General features: G+C 40.9%; 1 protein-coding gene and 1 long non-coding RNA gene across 3 annotated transcripts in view; one reads left to right on the top strand and one right to left on the bottom strand.

Moving 5' to 3' along the window:
• The window catches only part of ncam2a (neural cell adhesion molecule 2a), a 450,560-nt gene that overhangs the window by 128,714 nt on the left and 294,412 nt on the right, over window positions 1-27,434 (bottom strand). For both annotated transcript variants that reach the window (XM_085263663.1, XM_085263664.1), the window contains exons 3-4: window positions 11,210-11,416; window positions 616-759 (exon numbers count right to left, since the gene is read on the bottom strand). In XM_085263663.1, coding sequence (XP_085119789.1) covers window positions 616-759; window positions 11,210-11,416 — 351 coding nt within the window. The remainder of the gene's footprint in view (window positions 1-615; window positions 760-11,209; window positions 11,417-27,434) is intronic.
• LOC146547591 (uncharacterized) lies at window positions 21,842-24,007 on the top strand. The gene is made up of 4 exons (XR_014890736.1): window positions 21,842-22,093; window positions 22,557-22,635; window positions 23,014-23,109; window positions 23,863-24,007. It is a non-coding gene; the product is annotated as an uncharacterized LOC146547591 (long non-coding RNA).

Here is a 27,434-nt window from a genome sequence, read left to right as displayed (position 1 = left end):
TTACTACTCTCAGTGGACAAAAACCTTTACCAGGATTATATTATATATGCTACTGGCCTGTTACCAGTTAACCTAATCACATGAAAAATGTTCCTGCAGCTGTTTCTTTTTAGCATTACTTAATCGCCCTTTGTCGCCCCTGTTGCAGCTTTTTTTGAGACTAGTTGCTGCCACCAAATTGAACATGAGCAAATATTTTCCTTAGAATGGTGCATTTTTCTCAAGTTAAACACTTGATATGTTTTCTGTTTTGTGCTCACAAGATTTGAAAAACTTTGGATTCTACTTTTATTTATATTTTTACAGTATATAGCCTCTCAAATTTTGGGCAATTACAACTCAATTACTTTTAAAGAACAGTCATTGATACTGATCTTTGATTACCTACTGTAATTCAGACTTCACATCCCAAAACATAACTTTATATTGTGTCCCTGATCTTGAGGCCTTCTGAATACCTTTGAGCTAACCTAACAAGCCATTCTTTGTTTGGTCACTGCAAATGACAGAGCAGTAGGATGTAATTTCCCACGGCAATTAAAAAAAACAAAAGAACAAAACCAAGAAATGTAATGAAAAAAGTCTATACGTGAAATCAGGGGGGGCAAAACTTACTGTGGTGCTCCTCAGTGATCTCTTTGTCCTGGTAGTACCACACCACCACGGGCACCGGGGAGCTAATGACATCACACACAACTTCTGCTGTCTCACCATAGCGGAACTCCTGCGGTGACTGAACATCCTGGAATGTCAGCCTCTCTGCAAGATCAAACAAGATGGAGATTGAACAGCTTTTTCCCCCTCTCTGAGCATTCAGAACAGACAATTTATTGCAGGTCTAAACATCAAAAGGAAAATAAGCAGAAATTGTTGCGCTTTTACTGCCCTCTTAACTCATTCACTGCCAGCCATTGGCAGTGAATGAGTTAAACCCATTGACTCATTCACTGCAATTGACGGCTATAGACGTCAGTGGCAGTGAATGAGTTAACTATGACTGTTTGGAGACAGAACATAAAGTTAGGGCTTTAAAAAAATTGTTTCCTTCCACTTGTCTTAATCTTGGCTGTATCCTGTGAGGAAGGAGTTTGACATTTTAAAGTACTTTGCTGTATTTCTTGATAATATGGGTTAACGTGTTAGGGTGACCTACTAGCTGCTCATCTTGTGGCTAGGCAAGAACAGTCCCTTCAAAGGTACAACAGCTTTTTTTGTTTCGAGAATACAACTCTTGAATTTGTGGCTACGTCCACACGTACCCGGGTATTTTTGAAAACGCAGAGTTTTCTATGCGTTTGCACCTTTTGTCCACACGTAAACGGCGTTTTCGGTCACTGAAAACAGAGATTTTTAAAAACTCCGGCTAGGGTGGATATTTTTGAAAACTCCGTTTTTGCATTTACGTGTGGATGAGAAAAACGGAGAAACGGAGAAACGCAGAAAACGCAGCGTCAAAGGTGTGAGCCTTTTTTGACGTCACACTGTGCGCCACGTTATTGTTTCGGTGAAATGAATTTCTACAATACTATTACTGTTACTTGTACTCTCTGCAGTGTTTAAATGCTTACATATACACACACAGTTACTGTCCCTCCATACATACCACTAGGTTCTGCTTCTCTGCCCCATCCTTGTTTACTATTTCTCACCGAGGCTTCTAGACTTCTGATTGGCCAACATTTCTACACGGTTAGGAATATATCGCCACCTGTTGCTTTGGCATGTTCCTAGCAGCGTTTTCCTTCATTTCTGCGTTTACGTGTGGATGTGATTATTTTTTAAAACGAAAACGGAAAATCTCAGTTTTCAAAAATACCCGTGTACGTGTGGACGTAGCCTGTAAGTATACAAGAAAAAATGCAGCCATTATCTGAAATCATGAAGTCAAGTAGCACATCTGAATCAATTTATAGCCTAATTTGCAAACGGATTTGATGGTAAGGAAAAAAAGCCATCTGTGATTTTAGCACAGAAGCACCACATTATCACATTTCTGCAGAAATGGGAAAAAAAAAACAACACGCTGATATGGATGACTTAATAGCTGCTATCCACTAGTTCAGGGGTGGGCAATTCCAGGCCTCGAGGGCCGGTGTCCTGCAGGTTTTAGATCTCACCTTGGGTCAACACACCTGAATCACATGATTAGTTCATAACCAGGACTCTGGAGAACTTCAGGACATGTTGAGGAGCTAATTTAGCCATTTAAATCAGCTGTGTTGGTTCAAGGACACATCTAAAACCTGCAGGGACACCGGCGCTTGAGGCCTGGAGTCGCCCACCCCTGCACTAGTTCCTAGTGCAGCACTTAAATTATAAATAACTTCATAATTTAAGTGAACATTTGATCTTTTTTGCAAATGTAACCACCCATCCTACTTCTTATCCAATAATTGGCGGCAGGTGGTGTGGCGGTACAGTGATTAGCATTGACATTGCCCAGCAGATGGCTTCCAATTCAGGCTGACGACTAGCTTAAGTGGTCATTCTAAATTAGCCACAGCTCTATGGTATTGCATCACCTGGCTCCACAGTAAAAAAAAAAAAAAAACAGCAATGAAAGAGAGTAAGAACATAATTTTTCCACTATGACAAACTGTTTTTTTTATATATATAAACCATGTTACCACAATGTTTTATTGGGTGCAACAACAAATCTGAGTTAAACAGATTTAACATAAGATTAGTTAAGAACGACTGCCAATTCATTCTGAGTATGACATCAATGTTTTGGGGTTTTTGTTTTTATTTATTTTTTTCTTTGGGAATCTTCCAAATCGTCCAGTTTTTTGGATCAACAAACCAACAAAGGGATGACAGACTACCAGTGTTGGTCAAGTTACTTGAAAAAGGTCATCAGTAACTAATTACTGATTACTTCCCCCAAAAAGTAATCCCATTACTTTACTGATTACTTATTTTCAAAAGTAATTAATTACTTAGTTACTTTTTAAAAACACGATTTACAACCTGAATAGGTGATAAAGCGATAGATCTTTCAGCCCAATTCTACTTTTTCTACATAACCCATCATACAAAATGTAATCAAATGGAAAAGTCCCTTTTTAAAACTTGTTTTATTAGTTTTAATCTTTTAACTTTATGCATCAAGCAAAAATGTAATTATATGCAACATTCTCTGACTGGAAGAAATTTGTTTAACATTTAATAATAATAATAATAATGGATACTTTATTGATCCCCATGGGGAAATTACTTGTTTTTCTCTGCATTTGACCCATTCACTCAGTGAAGCAGTGGGCAGCCCACTAAGCAGGCGCCCGGGGAGCAGTGTGTAGGGACGGTACCTTGCTCAGGGGTACCTCAGGGTAGCCGTTAAGTGGATTCGAACCGCCGACCTTCCGATCATGGGGCGACCACTTTACCTACTGAGCTATCCCTGCCCCCTATTTTTAAACCTATTTTCTGCACATTCCAGCACATAAAATATATATTTTTTGTGTGTTTACACTCTCTCTTTCAAATAGATGCAAGTAAAACACAGCAGGAAATAAATAAAGTCAAAGACTAGCGGTCCTGTTGCTCTATTTTCACCTGTAAAGCAGGAGTAGGGTAGGCGGAGGTTTGCCCTGGTGCAGGTGTGCCGCAGCGGTCAGTGGAAGAATCCGCGAGTTTCTCTGTGAATTTCTCATTACGTCGTAGCGCACTCGGTGTTTGCTTGGAAGTTTAGGGGGTTTTTTCGCTGTAAAAAGAAATTTCCTTCCCACGCACAACGGACACTAATGTTTTTGTCACTTTTTATGGAATCAAACTTAAAGTAAGGTCAGTACTTCCACGCTTTAAACTAGAGATGGCACGATACCACTTTTTTATGTCCGATACCGATATCATAAATTTGGATATCTGCCGATACCGATATGAATCCGATATAGTGTTTTTTAATCAACAAAACAGTTTTTTTTTAAATATCTTGCTGCATTTTGTATAAGTTCATACTCAAGTTTAAAACAACAACTACACTAAAGCTATTCTGTTATACCTGTATGCAAAAAAAAATAATTTCATAGTTCAGCAATACTGATCAATCTAATAAACTTAAACCTACACCATCCTCCCTATTCTGGTATTTTAAAGAGTACTTAGCGTAAATATTAAGCAACCTAACTAATAGGGTTCCAACTCCCAGCAACAACAAAAATAAATAAATAAAAAATAGGGAACCACCCCTCACGCTCCACCTCATGATGCTTAATCAACGTAATCAACCTTAATTTGATGCAGTGTGAAAAAAAATGCACATAAATCAATTATTTTTCAAGAAATATTAAATAGATTCAACATCTTTCTTCAACAAAATTGCAGACTGCACAGATGGTACCTTCCCAAAGGAAAAAGTACTATAGCTTACTAGGGTATATATATTAGACTTAATAGTCACTATATACAGTAATTGACTTCTATTCCTTTTACATCAAATTAAAACTAATTAAAATTAAAAAACAGATAATTATTTATTAAAAGCTAGACATTTTAAATGAGAATAAGAAAGAAAAGTATGTCTTTGTGCCCCTTTTCCCTGTTCATGCCCTATCGGCCCCCCTGGCTAAACTTTGCTAGATCCGCCCCTGCACAGTTACCAGCGTCAGCTACGTAGAAAAAGATCCTGGTGTAGAAAGTAATATTAAATAAATTCTAACAACAGCTTATCAAGCTTAAATGTGCTGCTGTTGTTCAGCTGCTGGTTTCCTCATTCTGGTGCAAAGTGGGCCAAAAACAAACAAGAGAGACGGACTAGCGACAGAAAAGCCAATCAGCTGATCATTGATCAGTTTCATGATTGAAGTAGCAGCAAGAAGAGGCAGTCGCTTGTTAAGCTTAATGCAGGAATGCTTTACAAACATTCAGAGATGGACTTACACACTTGCTTTACTTCTCTCGGGGATAACTTTGTCGGAGATGAAATGCCGGGTTGCTAGCGAAGCTCCAAATGCTATCCAGACCACCGACAGGTCCCGCATGCCACAGCCGCTCTATCACGTGATGCATACTGCTCCGACGTTCTGAGGTGAGTTACGGCGTGTTGCAAGTTTTGTGAGGTGCTTTCGTGATATTTAATGGATCGGATAACATTTTTTATTTTTCTCCAATATCCGATCCAGTAATTTAGGTCAGTATCGGACCGATACCGATACGTAATATCGGATCGGTCCATCTCTACTTTAAACGCTGCATGCTCATACTCTCTCCTGCACTCATTAATGATCCATTGTTGATCTGCACACAGCTGTTGTCACGAACGTGGCACTGGTTTACATCACTGTCATGAGACATTCTCGCAAAAAAATCACGGTTTTAGTAATGCAGTAACGCAGCGTTCCTACGGGAAAGTAACGGTAATCTAATTACCGTTTTTGCAATAGCAATCCCTTACTTTACTCGTTACTTGAAAAAAGTAATCGGATTACAGTAACGCGTTACAAGTAACGCGTTACTGCCCATCTCTGCAGACTACACATATGGAAAAGAAATAGTAAAAACTTACATGATTTACTCATGAAAGTGGCCACTTTCTCATTACTTTCATACATTGTTTTAGTAAGTATCCAAAACATACAAGTTTCATTATATAATTTTTCAAGGGATCTTATATCTGTTTTCACTCTTATATGCTTTTCATACAAGTTTTACACAAGACAGATATATATAAATCTTATAAAGTTTGTATCTTTTCCATATGGGTACAGACAGGATAGAAGGCGAGCATTCCTTCCATGTCTGAAGAACCAGCGAATGTGAAGTTTGCCAATCAGATCCACCTCATCCAAGACACTACAAACATAAAAAACCCAGAGTTTGAGGTGTCTTAACAGGACTTCACATACAACAGGTGACATCATTGTGTCAGTGTGACAGACCAACACTGCTATCCATAGGACTATTTCAAAACTATAATATTATACAAACCCAGCGTGCACACATTCACTGTTGACATTCAGTGCTTGAATTCTCAATAACACCCCTTGTGTGCACAACAACCACGTTATTAAGCATAGCTGTCATGTTAAATAATGCCCATTGGTTCCCACCGAAAGCATTTGGAAAGACACGCAGGAGAAAAATTATGCACAGTGCAAACTGACGATGAGCTTTTACTCTGAAAATCAAACAAGGCAAAAGCTTAATCCCTCCTTGACTGTTTTTCTGGGACACAGATAAGGCAAGTGTGATGAAACAGCACCAGGTGACAGCAAAAAGTAACTCGCTTTAACTTGCTGCCAGTTATAAAAGAATCAATGAGCAGAGTTATTCTGCAGCCTTACTGTTTGCAAAATTTGACAAAAGCACAGGCAGGCTTTGATTCACTCCATCTTGGTTTCAGCATTCTTTAATAGGTTCCCCTTGGTGCTTGTTTAAAGCTGTGTCCTCTTCCTGGCAAACATTGGGTGTTTTACGAGGACGCCGTTCTTGGACCAGCATTTCCCCACAAAGATCTCACGCGAGCTCTCGTCGAACCCCACTTTCCTTGGCTTTTGATGTGTGTTCGGGCTGGCTCTGCTAGCGCCGCAACCACCTGCTATCACCTGCGTGCTATATTGTGAGGGTGTGAATAAATCAGCTACAGCTCCTCTATCAGTCCCTTCCCTTAGTGAGGCTTCAGCATTAGCATTTTGCTCTGTGATTTATGCCAGGCTGCTCCCCAAAATGAGCTTTCACTCCCCGGCTGCATCCTCCGCCTGTGAACGTGTCTGGCATCTCAGTGTCTTCATTAACTTCAAGGATGCCTTTGCGTGATTTTGTCATTCACTCCGTTGGCTTCTTATCATCCACCCTCCCCTCCATATGTGTTCTTTTTATTTGCAAAATCTGCTTTCTCCCCCTCTGCCTCCCTCTCAGGTTTGAACATTCTGGTGTCACTTGTTCCTTCTGTTTGTATCCATTTCCTGTCTCTTTTGTAGTCGTGCTGCTCTACAAGAGAATCAGTAAGGGAAACATCCTCTCTGGAGTAACACTCTACTGCACACTTGACACTGGCGAATTGAGAATGTACTCAGTACTCTGGAGTTTCTTTGCTGTCGTTCGTAGACACATCACTGCAAAGATAACTGTCTGATAAGCTGACGAGCCAATTTCCCTGGACCTGCCTCAAATGTGAGACAGATTTGTTTCTGTGTGTTCTGGCCAAATTAGCTGGTTTTGGAAAATGAGCTTGTGCAGCATTATTGCGTTGTCCATTAATAAACTAACAGGAAATGAAAGGCTTAGACATTGTACTGGCTCACTCTATAATGACTATGAATTTTCTGTCACTGAATACAGTTGAAAACAGCACCATATTACACCAGCTAATTGATGTTGCGGCTTTTGTCACCAAAATAGGTTTTCATGATTTTGTGACAGTAAAGGGTTTATCTTGAAATAAGAATCACTTTGATGCTTACATTACTTATACTATTTTGACTGCATAAGTCTGGTTATGCTAACAAGTACAGGTAAACTGCTTGCAGTACAATATAAATACCCTGATGGTGTGGAGGGTGGAACACTATTATAGGCCTTAATGGATTCCATTTTAGTTGGCAACAGAGGAGGGATTACTAACTATTTTCGGTGAGTAAAAGGACATGAGAATGACAATTACTATGCTACCTAGCTAACAGCTAGATAACATGTGTTACATGTGACCTTGCATGTCGTCATTCTTCATTAGCAGAAGAATTTACTGTTAAAGAAGTTGCATACATTCACGAAATGTGACAGCTGACTGAGTTCTCCAGGCTTCTTGAATGACATTCAAAGTTTAACTGTTCATCTGCCAACATGATTCCATGCTGCTTTAATAATGTTGAGGTCCGAGCTCTGGGGAGGCCAGTCAATCACTGATAGTGTTCCTTTGTGTGTTGTTCTATGCAGCTTTGATTTTACTGAATTCCCAGTGTGTTTGGGATTATTTTTGCCAACCAGAAACTTTCCAGATGGTATTGCATGTTGGATCAAAATGTGATGGTACATTTCTGTGGTTGTAATTCCATCAGTTTCACAAGATCTCCAACACCACGATTGGATTCATCAGTCCATAAGACCTGTTGCAACTCATTTTCAGTCTGTTTCTTTGTAATTTACCCTATTTCTCTCCCTTAAGAATACGGTAGCTTATTGGCAGTCACTAAAGACAACTTTGAAAAACCTCCACAAATATGACTAGCTACTTGTTCAGAAAATGGAAAAAAAAAAAGGAGTGGCTCAAACAGTAGTGCTAATATAGTAGCAACCATACTGCATTACACTGGAGTACTAACAGAAATCAAGCTAGCAGGCACAGCACACAGAACAGCAATGTTTTTGCTTAAATGGCAATCCTAGCATGCTACATTCTCACGTTGACAAATGTACATGCTAACCAGATAATGTTCTTATGGAGAGCATCAGTGTTAAATATGTTATCTTGCTAAAATTTCCCAAGTATCACTTTCTGTAGCTAATTGGCCATAAACCATGGTGCATAAGAAGCACAAATTTTGAAATGACTATAGATAAAAAGCAAATTGGTTACTTAACTTTTCTTGTTGTTTAGGACTCAAATGTCAAAATTTCATGGCAAGATTTGCTTTTAGATTTTACAGTTCTAATTAAAATTAGAAATACTAACCTCACTGTGGCTTTGGTGGAAAAAACTGAATCAGAGGATCCCTGAATTAATTAGTTGCCATCTCAGGGAACATGTGTGTACTAAATTTAATGTGAGTTAGCACAAGATTGGCCACTAACTCATTGCTAGCTACTGCTTTGTTCATCAGACTGTGGACCAGCTTTTAATTCCAAACTGATCTGACAATCCGTGCTGCATGATTACATCTGGCCATCATAGAGAAGTCAGCAACTGCGGAGAAGATGTCAACACTTGGTCTCCCACAGGTCATGAATTTCATGTAGAACATGTTGCAGCACGCAGGTCTGTGCACCGTGCAGAGGAGTCCTCGCCTGTTCCGACTGTGCGCTGGCAGAACACCTGGCTGGATTTTAGGGTGGTTTTCATCCGCCTGCTGCTCATGGAATCTACACTGAGGACCCCAGTGAGTGATGCCTGGTTACCATGGAAACAATGATTTTGGGGAATTGGTTATGTGTTGAATGAGGCAAAGGCTGAGTGGTGGCAGGTGTGATTGAAGCTGTGATGTCTCCCCTAATGGTTCGCTGGGAGAGGATGAAAAGGCAGCCACACAGCAGGTGATGATTTCCAGAGTGTGTGTACATATAACTGTGTGTGTGTGAGTGAGCTCTGGAATCAAATCCATGTACGTTTTCTCCAATTAAACTTTGTGTAGACTCCTGATCAAAGACTCACACCTCAGAGGTCACTTGGCTCTTATGTTATCTTTTGTGCTTGTAGCTTTTGGAATCTTTGTCCTCTCACCTGCGAACAGAGAGAGTTCTACCTATGATCTTTTTTTTTTAATATGAACCCTGCTCTCGCAAGCATTTTGTCAATAGACTAATAAAAAAACTTGGATTTCTATAACCCACTTTAAAGTGTTCCACTAAATGACTTCACACCTTGATTTGACACCAAATTCTCTTGAATAGCAGGCTAATACTAATTCTACACAGATACAGCCATAGATACAGTATATGGCCTGTATTTGTATAGCGCTTTTACTTACTCCCTAAGGACCCCAAAGCGCTTTACACATCCAGTCATCCACCCATTCACACACAGGTGATGGCAGCTACATTGTAGCCACAGCCACCCTGGGGCGCACTGACAGAGGCGAAGCTGCCGGACACTAGCGCCACCGGGCCCTCTGGGGAGGCCGATCCACGACTGATAGTGTACCACTGTGTTTTTTCTATCCAGGTGTGCTTTTATTACACTGGTAGTGCATTTGGGATCATTTTCCTGCTAAAAAACAAAAAAAACAAAACTAATGCTAATGCTAATGAATCACTTTCCAGATGGCACTGCATGGTTGATCAAAATTTGATGATACAGTTCTGTCTTTATAATTCATCAATTTTGGCAAGATCTCCAACACCGGTGGTTGAAACGCAGCCTCAAACCATGACAGAGCCTCCTCACTGTTGTACCTGTCACTTGAATTCTTCTCTATAAACTGATGATTTCTGAATCAAAAATATCCAGTTTGGATTCATCGCGCCATCAGACTTGTTGCCACTGATAATCAGCCTTTTCTCCCAGTTTCCCTTCCTTGACAGCCACCCTTCCACTGAAATACTTTCTCCTGATGTTTCAGTGAACAGTGGATGGATCAGCTGAAGGGCTAGATGCATCTCTCAGGTCCTGTGTTGGGTTTTTGCTGGTCTTTTCTTATTTATGTCCTTTTCTTAAGGACATGACTTTTAGACACAGTTCATCTGCTGTAGATAGTTGTTTTTAGGCTTGACACTTCTTTTGTCCTCCACTTGTCCAATGTCCCCAAACTGTTTAAGTACACACCGCACATATGCCAAGTTTCCAGCTAATAGTTCTGGGAATCACTTTATTGGTGTAAAAATGCTATTTTATGCCTGTCAGGCTTTGTTAGCTTGAATTCCTTTCCACTTAAATCCGCATAAAACATGTGTTTGTGTTTTTTAGATCTACATTGTAATTTTCCCTAAGTTGCACAAAGCTCCCTGCTCCAGGAGATGATCTTAGTGAAACCAACATGTTTTTCTCGTTTTATTTCTAAATTAAATCACAGCAATAAGCTAGTGGGGTTTCAGTCGGATGTCTTGCTGAACAACAATTTAAAGATGCAAATTCACTGATTACTGCTAGAATGGAATCAGTAAAAAAAAAAAAAAAAAAAGGTCTATAAACACCAACACTATTTCCTGGGCAAAACATTAAGTTTTTTCCCAGGAAATAGTGATTGGTCAGCAAGGCAGGTAAGTCAGTGCCCGATCTCTCATTATTCCTGACAGGATCTAAATCCTGTGGCATTGCTAGCCGTCATTATAATTTAATCACAAGAATCAGTCTAACTCACACAGTCACACACAAAGTCAAAGGTACATGCATCTTAGAAATCTTAGGTTTCTAAGATGCATGTGCACACACAGAGAGCTAACGCAGCTTGTGGCTGTGGAGAGGGTAGAGAGAATATGAATCAGCTGGTTGTCCTGGTGATCAAAAGCTAATGTGAGATGTTTATTCTCTTCGTGTCCTTATGTTCCAATCTCCTTAGGAAGCAAACACAGAGCATCTGTGGGTAAATGTGTCAGCTAGTGTGTGTGTTATCAAGCTTACGGTAGATCTCCAGCACAACGGAGGCCTCCTCAGTGTGACCACTGACATCGGTGGCCTGGCAGCGGTAGATACCCGCATCTTCGATGATGGCATTATAAATAACGAGCTTGGATCTGGATGCTTCTGTGTGGAGCGCCATTCGCTTAGAGGCCACGATGCGCTCGCCCTGGGGGTTATACCACTCCAACTTGACCGGCTCGCCGATAGCTAGGAGCAGAGAGAGAAGGAGATATATCAAATAAACTGATTACAAGGAGTGTATTTTACTCCGTTAGACCGGCAAAGTAAAGATTATGTCACAACACAGCATAATGTTTACATTCATTCGTTGAGAAAGAGCAGTTTTCATGATTACTCACATTCACACATGAGATCTATAAAGAGGGCAGTTTTAAGTGCATACTTTGCACCTTCTTGACCTTCAGCAGCTTTATGTATTTCAAAATGAATCCAATGAGAAGAAGCTGCAACAGTTTCAGCAGTTTAAAGCCTCAAGATTGCTTGTGAAAATATACCAGATTGCCTTTGAGTACCATTTACTTGGCATGGCTATACCGGAAGACCTGTAGCAGATAACTAAGTTTGCTCACAACTGTGTCCCCACCCACTCTGTAAAAACAAGCTTTTACAGAGTGAAACTTTTACAACTGAAGCATCCACAAACCGAAAATGGAGTAGTCCAGGTAGCTCCACAGCAACTAACATTAAAGTTAACTTGAATTTTACAGTTATGTTGAAATAAAAATCAACTAATTATTTTAATTGAAAACATGAAGGCTGCAAGCTGCTTCAGACCTGCTTAAAAATGTTTTCTGGAAACTAGTCATTATTATCAGAGTTCAAAAATATCAAAGCATCAAAACAACAAAGTGGTCCAATTATTGTACGTATTTTCAGCTGATTCATAAAATGTGATTCAGCCTCTCCAGTACAATTTTCACATTTTTGTAGGTTTCTTTTAACTGGACAAAATGATCAATTAGTATGGGTGCAAAGTAATTGCCATTATGCTGTAGGGCACATCTTAAGCTTGCTTTTGACCTGTCAATGAACAGCCCATTGTACCCAAAAGACATTCAGCATCAAAACAATAGTCAAAGGCATCAACCATTTCAAAGACTTTTCACATGATGCCTACAAAAAGAAAATCTGGTTGCTAGGAAGAGGTTTTCCTCACTGAGCCTAGACTGAAGCAACTCAACTGCTTCGTTTGGCAGATCCAAAACTCATTCTTGGTTATTTAACCCTGGGTAAATGAATAACTAGGGGAGAGATGAGCTATTAGAAGATGGATCTTCAAAGTCCTCATCATTAGAACGGTGTGCATCTGGAGACAAAATATAATAAGACGCTTCTCTCATCAAATAAGCCAACAGAAATATTTCTGTTGGTATTTCTATTGGTTTTCATCATCTAAATGTGAACAGGTCTGATTGTGATGGCAGGTTAGCGTAACTAAGTAACTGTCGTCACCCCCCAACTGGTCACAGGAGATGTATGGCCCCTCCCTGAGCCTGGCTCTGCCATAGGTTTCTTCCTGTTAAAAGGCATTTTTTCCTTCCCACTGTCGCCAAGTGCTAACTAATAGAGGGCAGTTTGATTGTTGGGGTTTTCTTTGTATTGTTGTAGCATCTTTACCTTACGATATAAAGTGCCTTGAGGCAACTACTAATGTGATTTCATTCTGCATAAGTAAAATTGAATTTAGTTGACAGATGATTTGGTTTTTGAACTGTATCCAGAAATACTGATTTAACCAAAGTATCACAGTGATTCTGTGGCTCCATCCATGCCACCAAAACCCAAAGCTCTTTGTCTTCCTATAGTCCACACTCGGTTTTCGACACAACCTGGCAAACTGAAAGTGCCCATGACTTGTCTTGGTTGCCATTTTTATGCTAAAATAAGCACACCTTTTTTTTCCACAGAATCTCCGACGGTTTCATCCTGTTTGGATGTAGTGAAACATCCACAAATATAGCACAAGAAAACTTGTGAAAAAACATGATGCAATGAGCAAACATGAGGAAAAATGAACATTACTTTTTGAAATCATTAAAGAACAAGTGTTAGGTTTCATATAGTAAAAATAACGCAGGGGGTCAAAATCCCAATTGAATACCCTTTATTTCATTAGATATTACATGTGAGTACTTTCTTGGTACTGTTTGGTTTGCTCTGCAGAGCTGAGGACCATCTACTGTCGTTGCTGGAACTAGTTTAGCGAACAGACGGGCTGAAATTACATGATTATGTCATAATCTTGGATTTACATAGCTAATAACTCTGTACAGGAACAGGGACATATGCAGTCCATAAATTCCACTCTTGTTCCTGTGTTTATGCACAGCACTCCTACGATTGCAAACACGGATAGATTCTTAAACATGGGTGCAAGCAGTAGGCCTGCTGAAAAGCTAACCTGAATTCTGATTAAAATGGCGCCCATATGTACCTTGTGAAACATGAACTCATCTGGCTACTGTAGGAGATGATAGAACCATCTGCCCGCAGCAGGTGCTGCTTGCCTGTAAATTCTGCAAATAAAAGTGTCAGTGTGGAGGGCCATTACTTGGCCCATCAATCAGGCAGAGACTGGAACAAGAGAGGATACAGACAGAGGCTTGTCCAGTTAGGAAACAAAAGATAGAGGAAGAATAGAAATGGCAGACACTGTTATATCATATCATAATAGAAAAACGGCAGTATGACCCCTCAGAAAGAGGGAGTAGAAAGCAGGCAGTCAGAATTCCCTTTCCCCCCCTCTCTGCTACTGTCTGTAAGATGCCCTTGAGCAAAGCTTTTATCATTCAGGTGCACAGCAGCCTGCATCAGAGGCCTGCAATGGCTCAGCTCACAACAGGCAGGAGTAACTGTGAGGGGATGGCTTCAGGTATGACTGGATTTTTGCTAGGGAAATATGCGGATTATAAAAAGAGCATAGAGCTTAGATAAAAATCTATTTTAATGGCTCACAAACACAAGAAGGTACATGATAACAAAGTTCCCTCTTGATATCCATGCTTCCAAAACGCCGGCTCCAGCTTACATACCCCAACTCCGATCATCATCACATGTTTCCAACAACCATCAGCGTTGCATGCTTGGCGTGTGCTGCTCATTAGTTTCAAAGCCAACAAATCTGATGAGGCAATCAAACACGAGTGTTGCTCAAATCACATTACAGCACCAAGCGTCCCGGGCTTTCCGACCGGAGGCTTGTGGGGAGCAGATAAGCGTCTAGCATCCCCGCGGCCGTCTCTTTATACCTGTTAGTATCCCAACGTTATCAGCACTTTCCATTTTACAGTCTGTTGACAGCAGAGACAGTTAAATATGCTCACACTGATGCAGCTAGTGTGGTGACAGGCCATTTGCTTCACAGATGATCTGAGAAGACAGGAGTGCAGAGCGTGATGCCCTGTTTTTCACGCTCAGCCCTGCCTCCCCTCTGTGCGTCTTTACAACTGCATGAATAGCTTGTGGAAATTTTCTGTCGAACAGCTCTGAAAATCTGCATAATCTCTGGTGTTATTACTGATTTCTGCTGGAAGACAATGACCGTCTCTTCTAAATGTTGTGCGGTAAGACAATGATCACTTTTTCTAACCGAAACGTCTACTGCGGCACTGTGATTGAATGACAGCTTAATCCTGAAAATCACAAAGAAGTGACCCTTCAGATGGAACCGGGACAAGCGGAAAGCTTTGTGTCCTCCTTGGCAGTGAGAGAGCAGCTGAAAGAAATACCGAAGCAATCTCCTCAGCTCCTGCACAGGGTAGATTATTGATTAAGGAGGCCTCTTGGTGCCAAAATTAGCTGAGCACAAGCCTAAACACTCTCAGATTCCCACAGCACCTGGCATTGGGGTCTTGGTAGAAATTGATTTAGGTCTCCAGGGAAGTAGATAGCAGCAGAGTAAAAGGCTGACCAGGGAAAGAATCTCACCGGTCAGCGTGTTTATGTGTGCCGCTTGGTATCAAAATGATTGGTTATATATCTATCTCTGTCTACTCTGTAATGTCTAGCCACTGGGAAAATGCAGGTCTACTGGGACGAGGGATGTGGCCCTCCCTGCTTTGGTTATCTGAAGAAAACATGGAGAAACACATTAGCTGCTGGATCTCGGCAGGCTACCGAGGTTGCTTTTGTAGCTGTCTCCTGTCTTCTGCAGCAGCCAACACTTGTTCTGGCTCTCTGCCACTTCAGTCACATGGGAGGTTAAACACACACCTAAACACCCATTTATCCACCTCCTTTATCCACCACGGAACACCGCCTTTGCCTCCGCGAACACATCGGACTACAAACACGTACATTACCAACTCTGGAAGACGATCAAAGCAGCCAAACGTGAGTACAGGGACAGGGTGGAGCAACAGTTTGACAACCCTCGGAGTATGTGGCAGGGACTAAACACGATCACAGACTTTAGAGGGAAAACCAGCACACCGCAGACCACGGCCTCTCTGTGTGAGGATCTAAACGTATTCTACGCTAGATTCGACACAGCGAACACCATGAGACCGGACAGTGTGCGCACCGCGGATGACGTCAGTGCGCACACTGTGTCTGAGGAGGATGTGCGGAAGTGCTTCAGGAAGGTGAACGCACGCAAAGCTACTGGTCCGGACGGGATTCCCGGCCGCGTCCTCAGGTCATGCGCGGCTCAGCTGGCTGGAGTGTTCACGCACATCTTCAACCTTTCCCTCTCTCTGTCTGTAGCCCCAGCCTGCTTCAAAATGGCCACCGTCGTCCCTGTACCCAAATCCTCCACCATCTCCTCATTGAACGACTGGCGACCTGTAGCCCTGACCCCCATCGTAAGCAAATGCTTCGAGAAGCTGGTCAGGGACTTCATCTGCTCTGCACTACCCGACTCACTGGACCCTCTACAGTTTGCATACTGCCACAACAGGTCCACTGATGATGCCATAGCCCTGACACTACACACTGCCCTGTCACACCTGGAGAAGAGAGACACGTATGTGAGGATGCTGTTTGTAGATTACAACTCAGCATTCAATTCCATCGTTCCCTCGAAGCTGGACAGGAAACTGCAGGATCTAGGACTGAGCAGCTCCCTCTGCAGCTGGATCCTTAGCTTCCTGTCTGACAGACGCCAGGTGGTCAGACTGGGCAGCATCACCTCATCCCCCATCACACTGAACACTGGTGCTCCACAGGGGTGTGTACTGAGCCCTCTCCTGTACTCACTCTACACCTACGACTGCACAGCCACTAACAGCTCCAACATCATTGTGAAGTTTGCGGACGACACTACAGTGGTGGGTCTTATCACCAACGGTGATGAGACGGCTTACAGGGAGGAGGTCAGCGCCCTGACCCACTGGTGTCAAGACAACCATCTCACCCTCAACGTCGCAAAGACAAAGGAGTTGATAGTGGACTTCCGGAGGTGCAGAGAAGTACACACCCCCATCACCATCAACGGCGCTGCTGTGGAGAGAGTGAGCAGCTTCCGGTTCCTTGGTGTACATCTGGCTGAGGATCTTACGTGGTCAGTACACACAAACAAAACAGTGAAGAAGGCGCAGCAGCGCCTCTTCTTTCTCAGGAGACTGAAAAGATTCGGCATGAGCCCCCGCATCCTCAGGACCTTCTATCACTGTGCCATTGAGAGCATCCTCACTGGATGCATCACCACCTGGTATGGCAACAGCACCGCCTACAACTGCAAAGCTCTCCAGCGAGTAGTGCGGTGCTCTGAACGGATAATTGGAGGTGAGCTTCCCTCCCTCCAAGACATCTACAGGAAGCGCTGCCTGAGGAAAGCGGGGAGGATCATCAAGGACTCCAGTCACCCCAGCCATAAACTGTTCAGACTGCTTCCATCAGGAAGGAGGTTCTGCAGCATCCGGTCCCGTACCAGCAGACTGAGAGACAGCTTTTTCCATCAGGCCATCAGACTGCTGAACACGTCATAGACACCTCAGCTTCACTACTGGAACTTCAACATTATGCACTCCACACTGTATATAAATGCCACTTGTTTTGCACATATTCAACTCTGTATATTTTATATATTTTATTATTATTATTATTATTTTATTTTATTTTTTTACTATTTAATTTGTAAAAATGTGTGTATACACACACACACACACACACACACACGTAGGAAAATATTTAGTATACACATCCAGAAATGCATACACTATTATATATTGTACATATATTTATTAGTTTCAGGTTGGCCATTCTTGTATTTTGCTCGTTTGTGTTGTTGTGTTTGCACATCTCTGTTGCTTGTGGGGCTCGCACACAAGAATTTCACTCGCATGTGCTGTGCCAGTGTGCCTGCACATGTGATGTGACAATAAAAGTGATTTGATTTGATTTGATTTATTTGTCACGCCACGAGTCCAGGTTAATTTCAAATAAGAAGAAAAGAGCTGCAGTAGGTGTCGTTATTGCTGTTTGGGGTTTTTTTACAGTTGGAAAACAAACTGGTTACAATATTGAATACTAATAAAGTCATAATTGTTTTTAATGACACTTAAAATAGTTTGGAAAGTCTTGCTGACATGATTGTGCTAGTGTCTTCAAATAACAGGCAATAATTTCCCAAGTTTTAAGAAATTTACATCTTCCTGAATGGACATTAATGAGACAAAATGTTTAATTGACATTTAGGCACCTCTCATATCTTTTGCTTGAAAAATGAGAAATCTGTGAAGCAATCTATTGAAACCTGACAAAACTACATGGAAATAAAGTGTATAACTTCTCTTTAAGTAGTCGTCAGGAATAGTTCTCCAGTCTTCTTGAAGGGTAATCAAAGCTGCCTTTTGTTCTGTTCTCTGTCAACATGATCCCACACTGCTTCAGTAATGTTGAGGTCCGGACTCTGGGGAGGCCAATCCATGACTGATGGTGTTCCACTTCGTGTTTTTTCTATACAGGTATGCTTTTACTGCATTGGCAGTGCGTTTGGGATCATTGTCGTGCGAAAAAAATAGATACTTTTCATCTGCTGTAGATAGTTTATTTTGTTTAGGGCTGGCACTTTTCAGGTTTCGTCTAATAGCTCTTTGCTGGTGCAGGAAGTATTTGCACCAGCAAATGCAAATAAAAGATATATTTAAGGGCCTGTCAAACTGTGTTAGCGCTGGCATTTTGAATACATTCAAATAAAGTCAACTCAAGAAACTGGAATAAATTATCTGTTTTAGTGACAGGCTGCTAGATACAAAACTAGTTCTTTCCAAGTTGTCTGTTATGTGTAGACACAACACTGTTTCATTCCTTGAGTTAGTTTTTGGATGCTTAAATGAGATGAGATGAGAGATGAGATAGCCTTTATTTGTCAGTTGCAGGTCTTTTGCCCACAACCGAGATGACAGACTGTACATACAATACACAAACATCACATTGGGGAGACAGGTCAGGCTAGGTAGCGAGGAAAAAAAACATCGATATGTGTAACACAGAAGGATAATACAGGAATGCACAGATATCAACACACCATAGCACAATAAACACAGACAGCAACATGGGAAAGAGTTCCAGTGTGTACATCTGATCTGGGACTGCTACAATCTTTCGACTGCGCCTCCAACTGACCCGATGTCCACATCATAGGGGAGGTAAGCATTGGAGGTGGCTTCTGGGGTAGGGAGGGTGATGCGTCAGTGAGTGCTTATCAGTATATGTATATGTGTGTGTGTCCATAGTTCAGCTGAGACAGTGTCCTTCGCCCTGCTAAGTAAACAGTCTTCCAGCCAACCCAGGTGGCCTTGAATGGGAAGAAACAGACTAAACACAGTTGTTATCAGGGTGTTTTGTTCAGCTCCGGCCTTGCAGCTGGCGCCAAAGGGGTATGCGCATAAGTGATGGTATTTTTTACTTTAGTGCGAACAGCTCATATGAATTTCAAAGCAGTTCTACAGTCCAACACTGGTCTCTCAATCTCCCGTTGGAGAGCCACGAGCTTTGCCATACTTGCGTTCTGTGATGTTGTCATTTCTTGTGCTCAAGGAGCCAATTTCTGAGAACTCACGGCAGTGTGCCTCCCCGAGATATTATCCAATTTGCGCCCAGAGAGATGTTATTCCAGGCTAGCCCTTCCGAGATGTATCCAGTCTGCAGTCAGAGATCTTATTCTGAGTATTCACAGCAGCCGTAGCCTCTCCAAGATCTTATCCGTGCTGACTCGAGCCCATTTTGAGAAACTCACGCTTCTCCCATCGTTCCAATCCCAGCGGGCAGCCTTGTGGGGGTTTGAACAGCCGGTTCCGCTTTCTTAATTCTTCGATAAGTCAGGGCCAAGCCAGCTCCGATCAGCCAGAACCCTGTTACCATGGTTCCGAATAGGTAGATATCTTCAGCACTCAGGCTCACCCAAGCACAAACTTCTCGTTGAGAAAGGGGGTGTCAAATGACTCATAAGTTTGTTAAGTCGCTTAACAAACTGGCCTCAAAATAAGTAAGGAGTAAAGAACCAACGTCCAAAGGAAAGTTGTCAATGACTTCCGAAAAACCTGAAGAACTATTGCTCAATACCACTTAAAAAAAAATGGCTCCTTCGAATCAAGATATAAACAAATCAAGGGTGACTCAAGATTCATTCTTACAGTACTGTAAGAATCATGAAGGTATGTTATGAAGGCTGTTAATGTTTATTGATTGACTGGAGGTACACTACTTACAGCAACTACTGGTCACTATGCAGTGTTTAAAGATGGCTGTTGTAGTGTAAAGTCTAGCAAAAATATATAATTTGAGCTACCAATGCCATACGCCACCTGGTGTGTACCTGTGAGCACTGGCAAAAATGATGGTATTTGACTTCATGGCAACAGTTTCAGAGACCAGTGAGATGATGAAAGATCATCTATTACGTTTGAAGTTTGCACAGCAGGTCCATGGGAGGTTAGCATTTTATCTTCTGCTGTCATAGCTACTAAATAAATAGCAGAAATACATAATCAACCAGGTTAATGCACTTGACTAGTCAGTGGCACTTCTTCAAAGACTGAAGTCCACCTATTTCTTGACAAAAAGGTCCAACGTTTTGCAGTGGGCTCCTTTGCAACTCTCCCTCAGAGCCTCATTGAAATGAATAAAGGGGCTGAATTTTTTTATTTAATGGCATGAACGCAGCTTTATGCTGTGAACCCAATACTGACACTGGGAGTCATTTCAGTTTGCATTTTCTGCATCATATCCCTGGTAAAGTACCGTAAAAGTACTGGACACAAAATATTTTACTTTTAAAGAGATAAAATAAACTATTCTGAATATTTTAAAAGGAAAGTTTAATTATGGTTTGTAGATACTGTGTTAGTAATGTTTTTAATGTAGCATGCATTTTTTCCAAACCATTTCCTCAAAATGTATAATTACCATCCAAACAAATCTTCCCATTTGGTAATAATCCTTGGCTTTCTCACCTTATTGTCTTGCCAGTTTTCTCCAGTTCAGCAAAAAAACTCACGCTTCCTGTTTTCACGGGTTCGGGACTGCATTAGCAAAAAAACAGCCCATTAAAGTGACAATGGGCTAGCAATAATTAAATGAGGGAGTTTTTGGTGGGTGTTGTTTTTGTTTTTAAAGGTAAATGCAATTAGCACTGTCAGTTGGCAACAATACTATTTGTACCTGGGATGAATATTCAGTGTGGCTATTTGCACCCATGTATAGCACAGTGTACAAAGCACGACAGACACAAGCATCTACCATAGCCAGCAATGCCATTTTCATCCACACACACATTGCCAGAATGGCTTTCCAAAATATGGATAATGTTGTGAAAGGATTTATTTTAGTCCAAACTATTTCTACAAGAATCATTCATATCTCTCAGTCTTCAGTCATTCATGTTTTGTTTTGCTTTTCCTGACCTGTGAGATCTTCAGGTCTTCGCTGTCTCCCGTCATCTCATGGTCTCAAATAAAAACTCCACTGAATGTCATCTTTATGGAGTAAGTTTATTGAAAGAAAATGTGCTTAATTTATTCTTTTGTGTATTAATAAGAGCTAATTCTGCCTCTCATATTCTCTTTTTAAAGCAAAGGTCACTGAATAGATAGGACTTCATTTACTCTCAAGTCAATGGTCTATGTTTTAGAAGAGTTTGGTGAAAATGCCAGTGCATTAATGATCTATGTGATAATTAGCTGTAATAGAAATACTACGAAGGTCAAAGTTCACAGATCTAGTCATTCTTGACCTTTGTAGCAGCAGCTGAAGACAGGATAGAGGAGCTAAAGAAGATGTGAAGGGTGAAGGCAACAGGAGTCTCCAAACTGGCGGAGTGTTTCCAGCAGATCACAGAAACGACATCAGGAACATTTCTGTTCCTGATGTCAAGCTCCCGGGCCTCTGGTAGAGGACCCGAGCTTGAACGATAAACAGACCACCTGCAGGACAAGTGGGAAATGTATTTGATATATATTCATTAATTTTATAGAAAGTCTTTATTATAAAATTATTATTTAAAACGGGACCAGCAGCCTCCTTAAAGGTGTCTTGTTTAAGTCATTGCTCTTTCCTAATAACTTAAACCCTTGCATATTATTCGTACTTCATCCCTTCACAGTACACTGTAAACCCCAACAGTCTACCTGACTTATAAAGTTTGTGGATATAACAATTAAAATTCCTCACAAAGTTGAAACAACTTAAAACTTTTCTGTTCGGTTAACGATTCAAACAGTTATAATTGTACATGGCTTAGAAGTTAAGAGTAAATACTGCTTTCTTAATTATGATTTTTGAGTAAATGTTTTTTTCCGAGCTCCGCATGTGGACGTCATGACGTCATGACGTCTTCTCTCTAACCTGAACGACGTTGACAGAAAATTCTGTTCAATATGGCTGCCCTTCTCGAGCGACTGGAGAACACATTTGGAGAAACTTGTAAGTAAAACGGAACCTTCGTTATGTTTATTTTTTCCGTAAAAAAGCAAGTATATTAATATGTTGCAGCCAATAACTTGTTTTCGAATGCGCTGTTGTGTTAAAAAGCACAGACCCAGGTGGTGAATAGTTGTTCGCGGTTGTTCGCGCTCTTTTTCAAACATAGATTATGTCGTCAGTTTTACAGTTTTAACCGATTAAAACACAGTTTTACGAAGAATCACACATAAAGAAAGGGTCTTAGTGATATTTTAACGAACCTTACCAACGCAAGAAAGTTGGCGTTTTTACAACAGCAGCCTCATTGTTCGGCAGGTTTTTTTTTTTTTTCTTCTCATTAGCATCATTCAAAAGTGACTTAGCTAGCAGTGGCAACTTCTATCTAAAACAATTGAAATATAGCAAGGTGTTGTATATTTAGTGTGCTGATAAGGTTTTCAATATTTTTATTTTTTCTTCCAAGGCTGAAGGCCAAAGACAAAAAGACAGAAGAAAAAAAAATTCAGACTGCAATTAATTTCAGGTGGAGACAGTAAACACAGGTGAGTTGAAAGATCTATTGAAGAAACCATTCATTAAGTCCCTTAAGGTGAAGATTTCATATATTGATAATGATAAAATTAACACAAATTAAAAGTTTCACTGATAAACACACAATTTTTCCTTGCTTTGAACCCCATGTTCTATATAGATCACAGCTCTGATCTGGAGAACACTATTTTAAAATACTGTGTAGGGTTTTTGTCAAATGATTAAGAAACATACTCTCTGTCACAAGAGACAGAAAGGTTGTATCTTAAAAGAAAAGTCTCCAAAATTTAGTAGAGTCTGATGTCATGCAGTTTCATAAACATGTATTCTCCCCAAAGAATGACACCTGAAAACTTTGCGTTAAATGAACTTTTCTTTTCCCTTTTTAGGAGGCGCCTGATATCAACGTGAAACGCACTGCAGTACTTCGTGCCCTTCCTGTATACCTGCGGGAGGAGGACCCAGAATTCTTTTAGACATGTAATGTAAGTGTATTTTTGCATTACTTAAATTCTGCCAGTAAGATAAAATGCTATGGATTTTTTTAAATACAATTTAATACCCTAGCAGCTAACAAATTGTACAAACAAAATACCCTCTCTTTAGAAAACCCTCACACAGAAACACACACAGGTCAGGAGCAGGGCACAGGCATATCACAGCACTATGGCTATGCTGCAGGTGGCCCAAAAACCAGGCTGAAGTCAAGATTTAGTTTCTTTTTGAGATAAAGTCATGAAATAAAAAATTACTTTTTTTTTAGAAAAATAATAAAAATACAAATTATGTAATGCAAGAAGCTAACACGTTAATGTACATTTTTCAAAAAAAGTAGAGTACCCTAACTCGTTACAAAGTAACCCACTACACTGCTGAATGTTTTGCTAGATTACAGGTCATGCTTGTCACATTCTCTCAAACCAACCTTACTTATTTAATTGGGGCGATCGTGGCTCAAGAGTTGGGAGTTCGCCTTGTAATCAGAAGGTTGCCGGTTCGAGCCCTGGCTCCGACAGTCTCGGTCGTTGTGTCCTTGGGCAAGACACTGGTGGTGGTCAGAGGGCCCGGTGGCGCCAGTGTCCGGCAGCCTCGCCTCTGTCAGTGCGCCCCAGGGTGGCTGTGGCTACAATGTAGCTGCCATCACCAGTGTGTGAATGGGTGTGAATGTCTGGATGACTGAATGTGTAAAGCGCTATACAAATACAGGCCATTTACCATTGATACTGTGTCTATTCCAGGCGGACGCATTGGATGAGTCGACCCTCATTGACACTCCAGTTGCCCTTCTCACAGTGGTTACCGACGGCGCTTCCCAGTCCAGTCCATTTTACTTCCTCAAGCATGGCTGTTTTGGTGAAAGGCGACTAGGTGATGCGTGATATTCCCAGATTTGCAAATGCATGTGCTTTATTGTTTGGCTTGATCTATGCTCTGCATTTAGACTACCCCAGGAAGCTGGTTCACACATTTGCCTTAGTCCAAAATATCTTCATGGGGCTTGATGACGGCAAACCCCTGAAACCCCTGCCTACATGCTCTTAAGGAATATAAGGCAATGTTTGTTAGGACACGCACTCTGTTACTGAGCACTTTGTTTGAAGCACTTTAAGCACTTTAAGTTTACTACAGGCTTTGGGTGGATTTAACTCCATCAGTTTACCTAATTTTCCTATACTTGACTGCCTTATCTGGTTATTTGGAAGCTGATCGTCTTTGTACCCATTTTAAAAAATTGTTTTTCATTTCTATTTAAAAAAAAGTGATTAGTATTTGACTTTTTGTTTTGCATTTTTGTGTATTTTGAGAAAGATGCAATTAGGACTGATGTTGTCCTTTGTGAGTTTATAAAAAGATAAATGTTCTACACAGAATTTATAATGCTCACTTTATGGTGCCGATGTCCATGTTAGTTGTTTTATAAAAACATTTGTGATGTTTTTAAATTTTCATGAAAAAATGTTAAATAAACAAAATGTAAAGTAACTGAATTTCCGTACTTTTTTTTTTTTAGTAGTCTACACTCACAACATAAATATCTTTTAATTAATAACCAGATAATTTGAGTTTAGGTTGTAATATAATTGCATTGTGTTGCATCAAAATAATAAACTACAAGAAACACAAAAATATTGAAATTAAAGTATACAGTCTTTGAGTAAAGCTCAATTAATAAAATATAATTTAAAATTTTTAGGTTAACAATAAATACAAATTTTGAGTACCCCATACTTAGAAGATATGAGTTTTTGTACTTAAATCTTTTGAGGTAATCAGTTTCCACAAAAGTTTTAAGTTCAGTCAACTTGTTCGGGTTTACAGTGTATAATCCTAGTCAACTTTAACCTGGGCCATAAATATCCTCACAATAAGTGTCTAAATTGGACTTTGAGCATTGATAAATGGATGGTTAACCCTTTGTGAATATTTCATAGAGCAGGGAGAGTGCATTCCAACACTCATTTTGGTTTATTGGAGAAAACCCTCAACTATCGCACAAAATCATAACCTGTTTTACATAAGACATGAAAACATATTAGTCATACTGCTTTAAATATAATTAAAGAAATGTTGGGATTTATTATTGAGTGATGTATAAACCTTACAGCTGTTGAACACTGTCCTCATTGCTATAGCATAAAAATCCTCACATCTACAATAGCTTATGTTAGCCGCTCCCTTATTAACAAAGGATCAGCACAGCAGGGTCTTCATATTTGATCTTGCAAATATGTTGGATCTTTAGTTTCGAATGCCAAACCTGATGGAACAAACAAACTCTTCTTTGGGTGTACCAGAAATGGCTCTTTCACATATAAAGTGAAATGCACAAGATTTACTACAAGGTTGGGTGCATGGCCAAACATTTTTGTCACACTAGCCAATTCTGATATATGTGCACAATCTGCACCTGCGTCCTGTAATTCTTCATTTTTTAGTTGTGCAAATGTACAGCAGTTGTGAGTGCTCCCCAGACGGCACACTTGGACTGCACTTCCTTTGGTCTATGCAGTAAAAAAGCATTCATGCGTGCCACAGACCATAGGGAATAATGGGTTTCAGAGCACAGCAGTGCCAGAGTAGCAATGCATCTGAAAGAGGCTTTATGGTTTTTTACTGTTTCATTGTTTCAAGATCGCCCCCGTGACCCTTCAAAGACCAGCAGGTCTCTGCCTCAGTGGGAACTTGGGCAAATGTAGTGGGGACAAAGAAAGTTCTCAAGGCAGTGCCGAGGTTTTCCGCTGTGCCATAACAAACACACACAGACACTGCATCTACAGTTTCACAGTTTCCCTGAAGGAGTGCCTAAAACCACAATTATCTAAAATAGATAACCCTAACCCTAGGTATGGAGCAAACTTGAGTCAGGTTTGCTCCAGATCTTTTGACTCTGTCAACAAGTTATCCAAAACTTAGCTGATGAGCTTTATCGGGTAGGTGGGAATGTGGTGGGATCAGACATTACTGTAGCCAGCAGCAACACCATAGCGGTGTCCCAATTCCTAGACCGCATCCTTCAGAGGGCGCATTTGAAGGCCGATTATGTTACAGCCAGGCGACGAAGGCTGCTTCAAATGTGTCCGACAAGGAAGGATGGGTCGGGTGTATCCTTCATGGCCCAACCTATCCCAGAATTCATAGCACGGCCAGCCAATTCCAGTTTCCAACAATGGCAGCAGCTATCTAGTTTTAATATTACTCTTTCTGGGTCACAAAATAAACTTTTAGCATATTTTCAGGCGAGAATGTAGCTGTGTAAACTTCAAATATCTGCTCGATTCATCAAGACATCACATATTTGCAAAAGTGCTCTGACGTTTTCGGAGACATCTGTTACCCACCAGCTCGATAGCTGACTGGGAGGTCGAGGCTCACTAGAGCCGGCGAGAACACCGGACTCCCAGCACATCGTTTTCAGACCCCAGGTCTTTCGCTACTCAGGTTTAACATGTTTGACTTTTTCATTGTTTTATTTGTTCCTGAGTAAATCGGTTTGGCTGAGCTGGTGATGCAAATCTGAAGGCTAGACCGTCCCATTTCAAAGCCTTCCGGCCTTCTCGGTCTTCGAAGGATCCGGCCCATGTAGACCACAAAGGCCAAGTCCTTCGAAGGATGTGGCCTAGGAATTAGGACACAGCTCATGACTGTAGACAGTAGACTGGGTTTCATGTTTCTAAGCACTACCTGGTGCGTCAAAGTGCATAACATCTTATTCCAAAGTAATTAAAGTGACTTTCCTAATAAAAAAGTAAGAACAGAACTCTCAAAAATGACGTGCTCATGTTGGATCCCACCGAGCTGACTGCATTTCCTTCGACTGGGAAAGTTGTGCAGTTTGCATTAACAGCTGTTTCATGGACCAACATGGAGTTGGTCCATGTCAATCAAATGTAATTGATGCACACTTACACAGCCACGCTTAGCAGAGCAGCTGAGTTTTCTTTATCATTTTTACTTGAAATTTGTTTGGAGAGTTGGAAACCTTCTTCTATAGGCTGCTCCCTTCCCCACTGTCAGCACAGTAGATCATCATCTGCCTCCTTCTCACCCTTTCCCTACTATTCTCCGCTGCCACACCAACCACAAATCACGATCTAAAGAAGCCGCTAAGAAACAAAGCCATGCCATGTATCAGTGTGCAAAGGTTTAAAAAGCCATTTCTGAGGCGTTTTGAAATAAATGAAATTGATAAAGTTTCAGCTGAAATTATTTAAAAGAAAGATTTGAGATCAGACATGAATAATGCAAAAGCACTGACATTCAGCCAATATGATAAAAGGATTCTTCCTTCAGGCTACCACGTTGACTCACA

Source organism: Mchenga conophoros, linkage group LG23 (assembly GCF_057382185.1).
Source record: "Mchenga conophoros isolate Kocher_MC1m ecotype Shallow Benthic linkage group LG23, M_conophoros_male_GT1.1, whole genome shotgun sequence".
Taxonomy (NCBI): domain Eukaryota; kingdom Metazoa; phylum Chordata; class Actinopteri; order Cichliformes; family Cichlidae; genus Mchenga; species Mchenga conophoros.
The sequence above is the reverse complement of the archived record's forward strand: the minus strand, read 5'-3'. Positions and strand labels throughout refer to the sequence as shown.